The sequence below is a fragment of the Hyposmocoma kahamanoa genome, unplaced genomic scaffold (assembly GCF_003589595.1).
Source record: "Hyposmocoma kahamanoa isolate Upper Pololo Valley unplaced genomic scaffold, ASM358959v1 89, whole genome shotgun sequence".
Lineage (NCBI taxonomy): Eukaryota > Metazoa > Arthropoda > Insecta > Lepidoptera > Cosmopterigidae > Hyposmocoma > Hyposmocoma kahamanoa.
The window spans coordinates 3,128,552-3,143,634 of record NW_020654520.1 but is presented as its reverse complement, the minus strand read 5'-3'; the positions used below and the strand labels follow the sequence as shown (position 1 = coordinate 3,143,634).

Sequence of the window (15,083 nt, the reverse complement as noted above, 5' to 3'; positions counted from 1 at the left end):
CACACACACACACACACACACACACACACACACACACACACACACCCAGGATTTCCATGAACTGTTTATGTTAATATTTCTTTACCATTTTCTTTTAGTTTCATCATTATAATTATTATTATTTTATTGTTTTTTTTTCCTCCACATAATGTCCATCAATGTCATATCAATATTGTTATTGTTTCTTTGTGTCATGTATGTCTTTTAATATATTATGCTATATGTACCCCGTTGACATGTATCCCGCTCAAGACCATAGGGATAAGGGAGAGGTTGAAAAACAGCGCTGCGCGGTCTTATCGCCGTGCCAGCATAAGCTGAACCTCAGCCTTTTTAGTCTCAAATTTATTTATTTTGTTGTATTTGATTAATTAGTTTTTAAGGAAGAAAATGTTACGAGACAATAAATGATTTATTATTATTATTAGAGTCTCTTCCTTTCTTGAAGTCTGTTAACATTACAATACAGAGATTTCAAAGCGAGGTATTATTATCCAGTCTATAAATACAACGTCCTTGAATTGTAAGTAAATATAATCTTGTCTATTCCTATCTCTGGTCATAACAATTAAATTCCTACAAAAAAGATTCGTTCGAAATAAAAAACAGAATAACTTTTTTTACGACTAATTAGTAATCCCAGATTCGTGTGCTTAAACCACGCCGTGTTACCGCAAACAAACTGAATATAAACAAATGAAGTTAAAATTACTGTAACCTTAAAATGGATTTAGGGTAGGGCCGAAACGAACGTATACAAACACAATTGACGTCAGACGTTGGAGAAGCAGTGTGTCAGGTTTTGCTTTAAGAAAATGGTAATTATTTGCTTATGTTTTTTTCATGAAACCAAGTGACGGGAACAAGTTGTCGGCCTGGTGGTGAGTGACACGTCTATCAATAACAGTTGCAGTGCCAGTCAGAGCTTTGAATCGCAAAGATTTGAGTGACACTACCGCTGCGCCCGTCACACTGAGACATAAATTGACAAGTCCCAGGTGCCTGTAATTTCACCAGCTCCCTTACAGTTCAAAACCGGAACAGATTTATTATTACTTGGCGGCAGAAAGAGGTGAGGTGGCAGTACTTCCCTGAATGAGCTCTTTCACAAGGAGCTCTTATGCTACAAAATCTAATGTAAACTTTATTTAAGAGAATAGGTAACCTTCTGGGAAAACCGTACGTCGGTGCTTCGAATCCCAGTAGCGGCAAGTATATGTATAAGTATATAAGATCATTAGTAGCGACTATGTAAACTACATTATTATTAAGTAATTCTCGTAAATCTAAGTATAATAAATCTGTATTTTTTAAATAAATAAATAATCACGATTGATAAAGACCGCCTTTTCCTTCGGCAGACGTAGAACATATCCGCCGAGCCGAGTACGTCATCGATTCCATTAAAAAAATCGTGAATTACTATTGATAAACAATCTCTCATTTCAATATTTTCTAATACCTAAGACGTATCAATAACAGCGAAACTTTGTATCTGGCTTCGTGAGCGTAATGGATGGGCCAACAATTCTGTTTGGTTTGCTACTAGCTACGACAATGTTATCCTGAAGTCTCAAGCAGTAACAAAAGATTTATTTGGAAGAATAATCAAAAATTGGCAATCCAATCGAAATTACATATTGTGGCCAAAGGCAGGACGCTACAGAGCCAAGAAAAAAACTTTTAACAAAAAAATAAGAACGAAAAAGAATATTGTCTATGGTCGATTTAAAAATAATGTACTAGTGCGCTTTCTAAGAATAAACAAGAAATGAAACTATTTTTCCGGATTTAAATCGCGTATATTTGTTTTTTCAAACAAACCGACGTTTCGGGCCCTTTACAGGTCCCATGGTCACGGTTGACTGAGGTGGTACAGTCTTCAACCAGTTATGTCTAATATTGATGCAAACCACCCTATTTTTTCACTATAGTTACAATAGTTATTAATTAAATACCTTATTTTTAATTTTACAAAGAAAACATTCCAATTTACGCTATATTAAGTTTTACAAATTATTTTATTGAATGAATTATGAACTTCAATTTATTATTAATTATTAATAGAAATTAGAATAAACTAAAACATATTAATTAGTACTGCAGTCTTATGTCTGTTTGGGATTTTTCATTAGAGGAAATACTGGATCCCAAACTGGTGGTACGGAGAAACCATCTTCCCTGTTGAAATTAGGATGTTTTTTAATTTCAATGGCCTCTCGCAGCATCCTGGGTAGATAACGGACTTCTTTTGCAAGGACCTGGGGTTTGTCAAACTTCATTGAATGTGTAGGTTTATCCATGACATGCTCGCAGACTGCAGACTTGTTTACGCGACGGTGTTTGACATCAGCTATATGTTCTTTGACGCGGGTACAAATACTTCGCTTTGTTTGTCCAATATAAGAGAGACCGCACTCACAGTCAAGCTTGTAAACTCCTGCATCCTGTAAGGGGATGTTACATTTCACGGGTCTCAGGAACTGATAAATCTTCCTCAGGGGTTTGAAATAGGTCTTGATAGATGCACGCCTGAGGACTCTTCCGATCTTGTCTGTAACACCTCTCACGTAAGGTAAGATGACAGGTTTTCGCTCGACTGTTGGTGGTTTCACACGTGGCCTGTGGCATTGGCGTGGAATCTTCAACTTATTATTATAACTTATTATATTATTACAGTATGGCCTAAGGTGTTATTAATAAGTTATTCTAGTTATTCTAAGTAGTGTTCTGGCTTTTGTATATTCTGTATCAAAGAATAGCGACAGCAAGGTTTTAAATCATAATATGTACAGTACTACCATGTAGTACTTGTATAATCAAACAAGTATGGTAACTCCATACAGCAAACGCGGCTTGTATGTGGCAGTACCTCACTGGACGAACTATTTCACAAGGAGCTCTATCTAAATCGCTGTTCAAGAAACCAATACATAGTCTAATCCAGTGCTTCTTTTCCAGGCATAGTAAACCGAGGCGACTCCTTCCGCCGGCGCCGGTCGCGGTCGGGTTCCCTCGCCCCATCATCACCAGCACAGGCCCCCGAGCCTCTAGAGAGAAAGCCGGTGGCTTGCCACCGAGTCGCCATGGTCGGAGCACCAGGTGTCGGCAAAACTGCTCTCGTCAGCCAGTTTAAAACCAGTGAATGCATCATGTTTAGGCAAAGAGGTGAGTGAGACGAGAGAGAAAGAAAGCTTTACAAGGCTTACTTTTCTAAACTATATTACTGAATCTTTACAAGCTTGGTCATTACATTATGACGGAGTTAGTTATCACTTCAAACGTAATGTAACAATATAGGTAAGCTTTGTTTTAACTAGTATCGAGTAAGGTCAATGATCGAGCACGTTTCTTTGTTTACAATGTCACGTTAGTTTGACAGCTCAAACTGGTGAGGCCGCAGAGGGCGTGACGCAAGTCTCGTTGGAATAAGTTTAATTTAATATTAGAGAAAGGAAAAAATATTGTCTACAAGTTTAATGAGTCGTCTCATCTGACATGATAGTCGTTGGCAAGGTTGCCGTTTGAAATTAAGGAGGAAGTTTATGGCCAATGCTTTTATAAACAAACGAGCATTGACAAGAGGGGTTTTTAGTGTGCGAGTCACTTGGAAAGCGGACAAGCGCGGCCGCTCTCTGCAGCTTGCCACGTGATTAGAATTCGTTTTAACCTTATCCATCTTTTGTACTTTCGAACTTTAGTAATTACTGTGAAATGTCTATAAAACACCCTCCGTCGAACCATTTATTTAACTTTTGACATATGTATGCCTCTAAAGTTCCGTAATTATTGCCATGCAACCGTAGACAAAACAATACTTGCAAAACTTCCTGGACTCTAATATTTTTTAATTTTAGTGAAGCGACGTGCTCTTTAGCTCCGATATTTATCGAGCCAACAGATTATGTATCGAAGATAATAAAAACTTGAATACAATAAAGAAACTTGAATACAAGTTGATAAATTTTGGTAACTGTGGAGCGGCTGTCTAATAAACTTTGTAGTTCATTGTTGAAATGAAACAAATTGTAATAAACTTTTATTGTTTATTATGATGAATCATCGGATTTTTCTCCATATGAACGGGAATCATCACTTGCAATCCTCATTAACATTAATTATTAATTCTTGAGTACACAAACTGTCAAACGCAACATCACGATACCAAGCAGACAATATCTTTTTGGTATCCGCTGACATTCACGATTAATAAATAATTTGTAAAAAAAATATTTAAAACTTCATAAATAAAATCGATAGTTATAACAAATCGAATCGGAAACGCATTAGGACATCACTAATTGATTAGAATTAGATCTGCCAAAAGTGAAATAAATGATTGGACGGAGTAAATGAAACTATTGTTCCGGATTTAAATCGCGTATATTTGTTTTTTCATAGAAACCGACGTTTCGGGCCCTTTACAGTACAAAGAAAACGTTCAAAAAAAAAAAATTAAAATTAAAATGTAAAATTAAAAATAAGGTATTTAATTAATAACTATTGTAACTTTAGTGAAAGAATACGGTGGTTTGCATCAATATTAGATATAACTGGTTGAAGACTGTACCACCTCAGTCAACCGTGACCATGGGACCTGTAAAGGGCCCGAAACGTCGGTTTGTTTGAAAAAACAAATATACGCGATTTAAATCCGGAAAAATAATTTCATTTCCTATGTGTAACAATCGCGAAAACCTAAGAACTCGATTGGACGGAGTATAAGGACTTCTTTACATCAAAATGTCAGTTCCTGTATGTGCAGTGATTCAGAGCCAGACAATATTATTTCGCACCCTTGGTTTTTGCTTTTTAATTTTTTAATCGTGAAAATGTTTAGGAATCGTGTTTTCACACCGTATAGTAATCAGTGTATATGTTCAATTTTACAATATGTTTTTTCAAATTGATTAATTCTACACTTTCACTGATATGCCGAATCAACTAAAGCCATTTGAGGTTGTATATACGAGGACGAATACCGCACATATTGCCTGCCTCCGTGGCCAAACTGTTACCATGCCGGACTGCCACGCGGAGGTCCTCGGTTCGATTCCCAGGCCGAGAGGAATATGTGCATGGCCTACATTTATTTATCTCGTGAGTTTGGGTGTAATTTGTGGTTGTTTATTTATGGTTCATGGCACCCGCGACACAGGTTTTCCCTAGAGCGGGGCTATGACTGTGTTGCGTTTTTGTTATTATTGCGCACAGCACTTGTCACTGTTATGCGAAATAAATCAAAGCCATTTGAGGTAGTATAGACGAGTTTCACGGTGGTTTTCATTTAAAATTTAAAACCTCATAGTAGTTTAGTAAAAACATCATCATATTCAATAAAATAAATATTACGTTTAAACTTGATTTTCGTCCAAAAAACAACGGTGTCTTGCGAACAACTTCAGTCCTCTTGCTTTTCTCTTTAGTAATTAAGCGCACATTTAGTGTGCACCTAATTATTCCACGTACAAGTGCAAACAAACAAAATTTTCTCTTTGATGCAACCTCAAAGCACTCGGCTTTCCTTTGTGTTGCCGGAGTTTATGAACAAAGCAAAATGTGTATGTATGTGTGTGTATGATTACTTTTTTAAATAATGAGCTTCACTCATCAGATGCATCGCGGCTCGGATTTATAGCACCTCATTTTAACGGAGCACTAGTTAAATCCTATAAACATTGACTTACAAATAAATGGACGATGGGTCTAATACAAAAACCACGAAAAAAATGTCCCAAGTCAACCTATTTAAACGTAGTGACATGTAAAGGAATAAGAAAAAGCGAAAACGTTGAATTTAAATTGTAATGTCATCGCAGTACTGTCTAATTTTGCTTGCTTTGCTGTCAGTCGAACAAACGAAGACTAAAGCGTGAATGACGCTCTGTATACGATTTTAACGCCCTGTAAGTTCGGACACTTTTTAGAGCGGACCCGACGTCTATATAATTGTAAGTCAATGCCCATAAATATGTAATTCAGTGTTTTTTTTTAAAGTCTGGTCGGTTATTTTTTTTTTTTTATTTTGAACCCAATTTGGACATAAATAATTAGTCGACAAACTCGTATTAACAATTATAATAAAATAATAGATTGTTTTACAAATATGTGTTAATGAATATCACGGAACAGTACAATATAATTACGAATTTTGCCAATAGCGGGTTTTTGTATTTTTTTCTTATAAACAGATGGCCAGCTATTCTTCCATAGATAGATAATACAACTCGATGTAAAATGTTGCACAAGGCAAAAACTTTAGAGGATGGAAAAAATAAATAAAAAACGCTTGCTACCATGATGTATTACAAAACAAATAAATACTAAAAATACTGCAGAATTGGAATTCATAAAATTAACATAGTAAAATATATTTAAACTGCAACTATTTGTTTTTTCTTCTATACTTCAAGCTTATGCGACATACATATATGCAGATTTTTCAAGCTTAAAAACTTTTTGCTTAATCTTGACGTTGAGAAGTACAATTAAATAAAAAAATAAATCCATTACATCCATAAGGCGGTAATTAAACGATCGACCATCGACTTTAAATGCATGTTATGATACTATTTACGAGCATCTGCGTGTAGTACTTTTTGTAAATGGAAATTGAATGAAGCGCATGAAATAAGGTTTTGATTAGGTTTCTCTTTACGCTAGAGTAGCCTTTTCTTTGAAGGTTATTTTCCTTCCATATGATTTAATTTTATTTCAGAAATTCAGTGTCTTTTTTTACGAATAGTTTAATTTGTAATTGCATTACTTTAAATAAAATACGAACTGTTGAAGTTTTTCTGCTGGTATCAGCAGGCAATATGGCATGACACGCCCCATGAGATTGTGGTTAGGAAACTCGTGACGTGGTAACAAAAACGCTATCGCTTCTGACAACCTCGATGGCCCAACGTTTTACACTGTAAATGATGAACGAGAAACACCAATTTAGGATTTCCTACATTACGTCTGTTTGGATATTCTGGGTAGTTCCGCGAAGTGATCCGTTGGTCTATCATGTTATCTCTATTCATATTACTGACAGTTCCCTTGTTCGAGATCGTAATTGGTGAGATTGTTTGGCAAATTATTATAATAGAAGAATAAGAATGAAGCTGCAGTTAATGCTAGCAACACCTGCAACACAAAGCATGCTGAGCCATAAATGCTTTAAAGGCGTTCCACATATATAAACACATGTATAGATATATGTACAAGGAGCGACGTATAGTTGTTAAAACCACAAAATGTTAATTAATTACTGTTTCGAATTCCGGATTTTCGGAAATGATTTTACTGCATCGTAGGACAAAACTACTGACCTAAGAAGTCGAAGTTGGATTTTAAAGTAATTCTAATAGTGCATTGTAAAAAAAATGCAGTACATAACTGAGCTTTTACCGAAGCAGACAATAAGAAAAGTAACGAGAATTGGCACATTGATGGAACGGCGAGTTTTGCTAGTAGAACTTAAGAAAAAAAAAAAAATTATTTACGAGGGTAATTTTAGGACATGCTGCTGAACGCAACAAGACGAAAAAGCGCCGTTTTAGATAGCTCGTGTACAGCTATTTACTTTTTTTTACCTTCATAAATAGAATAAAGAGAGCAGTTTCTTTCATCCGGGATTGGAAAAAAATTTAAACTACTTTGACACAGATGTCAGAGCAGATTTGATTGTATGCTTAAATCGCGAAGTACTATTTGAAAAAATGTCGACGAGACAGTCACCCCGCTTATGCAGGTGGTTATATTGTCTTGATTCATCAATTGATCAATCACCTTTAACTGAAAATGGAACGTACCTACTCAAACGAGGCAGCTTAACGTTGAAATTTGCCAGTCCCTATAGAAAAGGGCAGTCAACGGCTCCATTGATAATCTTGTGTAAGAACATGTGGTCTAGTAGCAATATTCTATTCCTTGTACTCATTAAATTAAAATAAGAAAGGCATTCCTCATAAGAATACCTCCAATGAAAGCTACGTCAACTGAATTTTTGGTCCAGTTCCAGCTTTTGTTTCCTTTTTTTTTCACAAAATTCGTTTTATTGTTTATTTTTCGAATTTTGTTTTTGTTTCTTTATTTTTTTTCACACAATTCGGGGAGCATAACATTAGTGAATAAATATGTTTACAAAAATAACAGAAAGTGACCAAAAAGTAAAGTTGACGTAGTGTTTATTGGAGGTACCGATAAGAGAGCAGCTCTTTAGCTTTGTGAGTCTGATAAAAAAGATACCACATAAATCTGCTCTGAATTCGCTCAATACGTTTTATGTCTACTTCATATTATGTGTTAATTTATAAGGACACTCGTGAAACTACAGACGCAAGGAACTTGTCAACTTTACGTCTCACAGTGAAGGGCGCTGCAGTAGCTATGCCCCTCGGATCTGTTATAATTTAGACGAGTCGCTTTTTTTTATTTATTTATATTAAGGTACCATAAACACCATACCTTATAGACTAACATACATGATAATATAATAAAACACCAATGACACGTATAGTCTGTGACGTGTGACGCAACGTGGGTGTCCGGTAGCCAGCCTCGGAAACGTCAGTGAGGACACCCTCGGCCAAAACTCATCCTTCATGAAGGTCGACAGGTGTTGAGTTGATACTCTCACCATAAATTAATTCAAAATCAAAGTGACACTAAGTTACAGCTGGTGTACTTCATTCCCTTTCCACCTTTTTGAATCCATCCTCGTCGCGTACTACCAGGCCATTGACTTACAATTATATGGACGTCGGGTCCGCGCTAAAAAGTGTCCGAACTTATAAGGCGTTAAAATCGTATACAGAGCGTCATTCACGCTTTAGTCTTCGTTTGTTCGACTGACAGCGAAGCAAGCAAAATTAGACAGTACTGCGATGACATTACAATTTAAATTCAACGTTTTAGCTTTTTCATATTCCTTTATATGTCACTACGTTTAAATAGGTTGACTTGGGACATTTTTTTCGTGGTTTTTGTATTAGACCGTCGTCCATTTATTTGTAAGTCAATGTACCAGGCGAATTATTTGCACGTCAAGTCATTTTATATCATAAAAAAAATTAAGTCGTTCGTTGTAATCGCTAGTTTCCTAGCCACAATTGACAACTCGTGTTGAGAACTGGGGAAAATTGAATCAACACCGCCTGGGAAGCGACCCACATAGACTTTTTTTCTTGTGAGATTATGATCTAATAGCTTGTATGTTCAGCCAGTTACAATTTGAACTTTTATCCCTTATAATCAGATATCAAAACAGTCCAAATACACTTACAGAAACTTCAAGTAATATACACAAAGCGGATAATACTTAATTTTAAAATCCCAGAATGATTAATAATGAAAAGCTAATATATAACACAAAATATTTTTTTTTTTTTTTTTTATTGTGACTCGGCAAAATGACTGCACCGCGCCTGATGGAAAGTGCGAATACAGTCCAGAGATGAGAGTAACGGATGGAAAACACAAATATCTTCACTCCGTCACTATCATTTTGCCGGTCTGGCCAAATGCTTCTTCACACTACGTTTGAAGGACCCGATGTTAAAGAGGGGAGGGAATACATGCGCCGGGAGTTGGTTCCACAATTTGATGGTTCGGCATAAAAACGAATTGCCAAACTTTTTAGTGCGGGACGGTATTGAACTGACCGTCCATCTGTGGCAACGCAGTCCGGCACGGGTGGTCCGCTGATGGAAAGGAGAGGAAGGGATAAGGTTGAATAACTTTCGCCTAAAATTACAAATTTTTTCATCAAAACACACTTCCGTAGTAAAGCGAGTTACACATCAAAAATAAAAAGAACTACATATCGATACCTCCAGTGAACACTATGCCAACTTTTGTTCTATTTTTATTTTGCTTTTTGTTTCTTTAATATTTTTATCGTAAAATTAGTTTTCTTTGTTCTTTTTTTTTTCAAATTTAGTTTTTTGTTCCTTTATTTTATTTTACGAAATTCGGGGAGCAATATTTGTAAATAATAACCTACCAGTGGCACTCGCCATAATTCGTACCTTTCTAATAAACTCACATGTAATTGTAATTGTAACATTTTCATTGAAAATATTTGCTTATAGGCTTTTTGCGATTTCCATGGAATCCCCTCATCAAATTCTGACTTGGTTACAATGGGACCACCACCACGAGAGTGCACCCTTTCAATAAAAAAAAAAGAATTTCCAAAATCGATCTACAATTGACGGAGAAATGCAACATAAATGAAACATGTATGTTTTATGTATGTATAACCTCCTCCTATTCTTTGAAAATCGGTTAAAAATGACTGTTTACAAAAATAACAGAAAATGACCAAAAAATAAAGTTGACGTAGTGTTAATTGAAGGTATCGAATAGTACAATAATTACGGCATTTCAAAATGAGGTATTATCGCTTCATGTGAATTACTTCCTGAATGTGAAGGTATAGGTAATATACTTCTATTTCGATCTCTGGTTATATAATCTTAAATCGCATACATTTGGATTCAATTGTGAAGTACCAAGGTAAATACAACAAGGGCCTTATCAAGGTGAAAGCAAATGGCTTAGGCAAACATGTTCCATTCCCAACTACATCGTCACTTACAGTTAGCCAAGATCGCAGTGAAACGATTACCAATAACCAATAAAAAATATTTGTTTATAAGTGCTTTACATGTGTTGTCGTTACCAAAACATACTTAAAGAATTATATATTAGATATACGCAAATACTATATATGTAGTAGCAGTAGAACTCCTCGTGAAAGGTTCGTCCAGTGAAATACTACCACCTTACCTATTTCTGCCGCCAAGCAGTATTGTGAGCGTGGTGGAATTACACATTGGACTTGTTAACTTATGTGTCAGGATGACAGGTGCAGTGGCCGTATCCGTCAGATCTTTGCGATTTAAAGCTCGGAGTGGCAATGTAACTGTTATGGACAGGCCTTACCATCAGTCACACGTTCGTACCGCCACTTGTAATTATTTAAAAACAAATAAAGCTTAAAAAAATGACGATGGAATATATAGTTATTATTTTAATTGGACATTGAGTAACGTTTTCATTTCTAAACACTTAGAGGATGAAAATAGTACAATAGGAAGTCTAAACCGCCGCAGTTTATAGAAGATGGTCTCTCCGTAAATGACCTCCGGAGTATCCCCCGACATATATTAGATTTATAAAGAGCGGCTTGCAGCTTTCTAGTTATTTTATATTTGCAAGAATCCGTACATACTTTTGCGGTTATGAGATTTTGGGCATTTGCACTGTTTCCCGGAGCACAGGCGTAAGTATGCGGCCACTGACGTTTTCAAGTTTGATCGTTCACGTAGTGCGTAAGGAAACTGCGACAATTTAATTTTAATTTTTTGGATATGTGATTTCCAATACTACACTAGTGTAAATGTTTCTCGCATCCCACTCCACCGTACCGGTTATTTGAGAACAGTCCCCCGACACATGGCACTTGCAGAGAAAAACCCGCGTGTCATCGGACCTACTTACTATGAACGTCTACTTGCTACTCTCAGACTTGAATCATCTGATAAAACACGTAGGCGCCTGCTGAAATACCTTTTCTTGGAAAATCCTTTATATTTAAAGTAAATGTTTAAAATAAATTTAAATTTAAAGTAAATGTTATCAACTTATGACGGTTCTTGATGGAGAATGGTATTTGATATGTAGTTTTAATAACAACAATATTATTATAGGAAATGAAACTTTTATCCGGATTTAAATCGCGTATATTTGTTTTTTCAAATAAACCGACGTTTCGGGCCCTTTACAGGTCCCATGGTCACGCTTGACTGAGGTGGTACAGTCTTCAACCATGGGATGGGACCGTGACCATGGGACCTGTAAAGGGCCCGAAACGTCGGTTTGTTTGAAAAAACAAATATACGCGATTTAAATCCGGAAAAATAGCTTCATTTCCTATGTGTAACAATCGCGAAAACCTAAAAACAATATTATTATTAATGAATTGTTAACTTCCTAACTATTGTGTATTTTTAATCTTATAATTTTCATTTTTGTTTGACGATCTCAATATAATTACTTATACTTTGACATGTAGTGCAATTTATACTGTAATATTATATTTTAGAAATAAATTAATCTGAACCTGAATCATTGTTCGTATCAATGTTAGGAACGAGAAGTTGGGCACACATTTTAACTTTATTTGTACTCGAAATTTATATTATACATAAAACCCAGCAGTGACTAATCCTTTCTGTACAACCTTTGTCTTTCATTTTCTCTGCGTAGGGACTAGGATGTCATGAATACCACTGTACTGAAATAGCCCTTTAACACCTAGCGAAGTGTCGCTGAGACGACCTAATCGAATTTGTTGTTCGAGTTAACTTGTCAAACTACTTTGAACCCAACGACCAAACGGTTAATTAACTATTTAGGTTGGAATTTAGATGACTGCTATTCTAGAATATTGTTGGGTTTGACTTTTGGTATAACAATGAATGCAATCTCTAAGGAGAGATTTAAGACGAGGTATTGCAAAGTGAGCTGAGATTAGGATTTGAGGTGTGGGGGGCCGCCTCTCGTGTTCCACAATCCGCGCGCAAAAATTAATAATATGAGTGAAATAAGAACAGGCGGAGAAAATATGGCACAGATCCAACGTTGACAATCGTCTGATGGAGACTGTCGCTGCAGCGGGCGGCGCGGCGTGCCATTAAACTGCTGGGCAATTTTCAAGTTTTGAGACAAATGTGAATTTAATAACTATAACTCTTCAGTTGAAAACCAAAATTTTTCAGGTTCTTTGTAGTACTTACAGAGAAACATCTCCGTATGGAAATAGTGTGCAAAATTAGACGTTTTATTAACTGACTTCAAAAAAGGAGGAGGTTCTCAATTCGACTGAAAATTTTTTGTGCGTATGTTACGCGATTATATTTGTAAACCGATTTTTTCTTTGTTGGAAAGAAGATACATCACTATTATTTCCATTTAAATTTGAAGAAAATATTCGACCTCTACGGATGGCAAACTAGGGGATGAATCAGGTTTCGCGCACTTTCCGGCAACTGATTTCAAAAAAACTTGGTAAATAAATGTAATTCCACGGACTTTTGATCTCAGTTTCTTCTTGAATAAATAATTTTGAAGTATTATTTTAGCCTGTTTTCAGGATTTCATATGGTCGGGTAAAGTACATCCTATCGTATAACAAATTAGCACATTCTTTAGACAACATCCTTAAGGGTAAAGTATATTTTTTTAAGGACCGTTATTCAATAGTAAATGCCTTAACCATTTGATCTGGCAAAACAGTTTTTTTCGCTTTTCCTCCTGCCACTCGCATTAAGTCTATATTAATCATGGGATTCCGCGGCGGTGACTCGACGAAATCTGAATCAGAACTTCCTTCTGATTTCGAACGTGTTGTGGTTAGTGTAGTGTGCAATCCTACACATGACTTTAATAAGAATGAAGCAAACGAGGGCCAGGGTAGTTGCACGCTGCCACACACGCCCGCGTCCACATGTTTACTTTTTTCTACGCACACAGTCATAGCTCCGCACTAAAGAAATCCTGCATCGCGGGTGCCATGGACACACACATACACAAATTATACTCACGAGAAAAATAAATGTAGATATAGATATTTCTCTCGATGTCTTTTTCAAACACACCAACGTTTCGGGCCCTTTAAAAGTCTTACATCCCTTATTTATTGCCCTTAATGGAGAATGTACCATTGTTTATCATGTAGTGTATAATTATAGTGTATTAATTAGTGTGTACACAGCGCACAGTCATCTCGCACTCTTGTGTATTTTGAAGATAACTGAACAGACTTTGTTCTCTTGTTAACCTCCGACGCAAAGTGACAAGTGTTAGGTATAATAAGTTTGAGGTAGCGATGCGCGACGTTTTTGGGGAAACAGAACTTGAAAGCAAAAGTACAGTGCGCGAGGAATTAAGGAAACGAAAAGGAAAAAAAATGGGTTAAGAAATGTTATAAAATTTTTAAAAAATTATAAAAAAAATGTATATTTCTATACAATGCAATGAACTTAATATTATCAGCAGTTCTAAATTTGAATGATTTTTGCATCATTTTGATATTTTCATTGTCAATACCGCAGTAATCAATCAATCACCAATTTGTACGATAATCGTATGAACTTGAAAAAATGTTATACGAGATCGTGTTTCGATAATTCGATAACTCGTAAGCAAGTTTCTCCTTACTACATATTTCTCTGAGTAAACAGTCGAAGAGGCGATTAAGTTGCTTGCGAATCTCGTATGACATAATCGTAGACGAGATTTTAGTTCTTGCCTGAATGTAAACATTATGATACGATAATATCATGGCGATTATTGCTTACGATAATTGCGTACGATTTTTCGTCATAAAGCGTGCGATTAACTCTCTCCATCTAAATGGGCCTTTACGGTATTTATCGGGAATCGAACTCGAGACATCTTCGTGGAAGGCCAGATTGGTAACACAACATAACATAACATAACATAACAATTATTTGGTATTGAATGTCAGTGCTTTAGCCATTGACTTACAATTATATGGACATCGGGTCCGCGCTAAAAAGTGTCCGCACTTGTAAGGCGCTAAAATCGTATACAGAGCGCCAAACTCCGCTTTAGTCTTCATTTGTTCGACTGACAGCGCGATACTGCGATGACATTACAATTTAAATTTCGAATAGGTTGACTTGGGACATTTTTTTCGTGGTTTTTGTATTAGACCCGTCGTCCATTTATTTGTAAGTCAATGGCTTTAGCGCGCTTTTTTCGTCAAATCATATTAATGAATAACTCGATTTCCGGCTCAGGCAAGCTTTTCAAACAATCTGTAATTGTAGTTGATGATTTAAAAAAATAATATTTCCTTTAAGTAAAATTAACTATCTTAATTATTTTAGGTTCTTCCTGATGTATCACTTATTTTTTCCATCCTGTATATGCTGAAGGAAACATTACTCAATTTTTTTCTTTAAAAATCACGGCAGTAAGTCAACTAAACACTTAAGAACTATGAGAGCTAATATCTTAAACGCTTAAGAAATATGAGAACTAATATCTTAAACACTTAA

At 35.9% G+C, this 15,083-nt stretch overlaps 1 protein-coding gene across 1 annotated transcript in view; it reads left to right on the top strand.

Moving 5' to 3' along the window:
* LOC113236115 (GTP-binding protein REM 1) overlaps positions 1-15,083 on the top strand; it is a 361,807-nt gene that overhangs the window by 290,014 nt on the left and 56,710 nt on the right. The window contains exon 2 of the mRNA XM_026472107.1: positions 2,962-3,168. Within this exon, the coding sequence (XP_026327892.1) occupies positions 2,962-3,168 (207 nt within the window). The remainder of the gene's footprint in view (positions 1-2,961; positions 3,169-15,083) is intronic.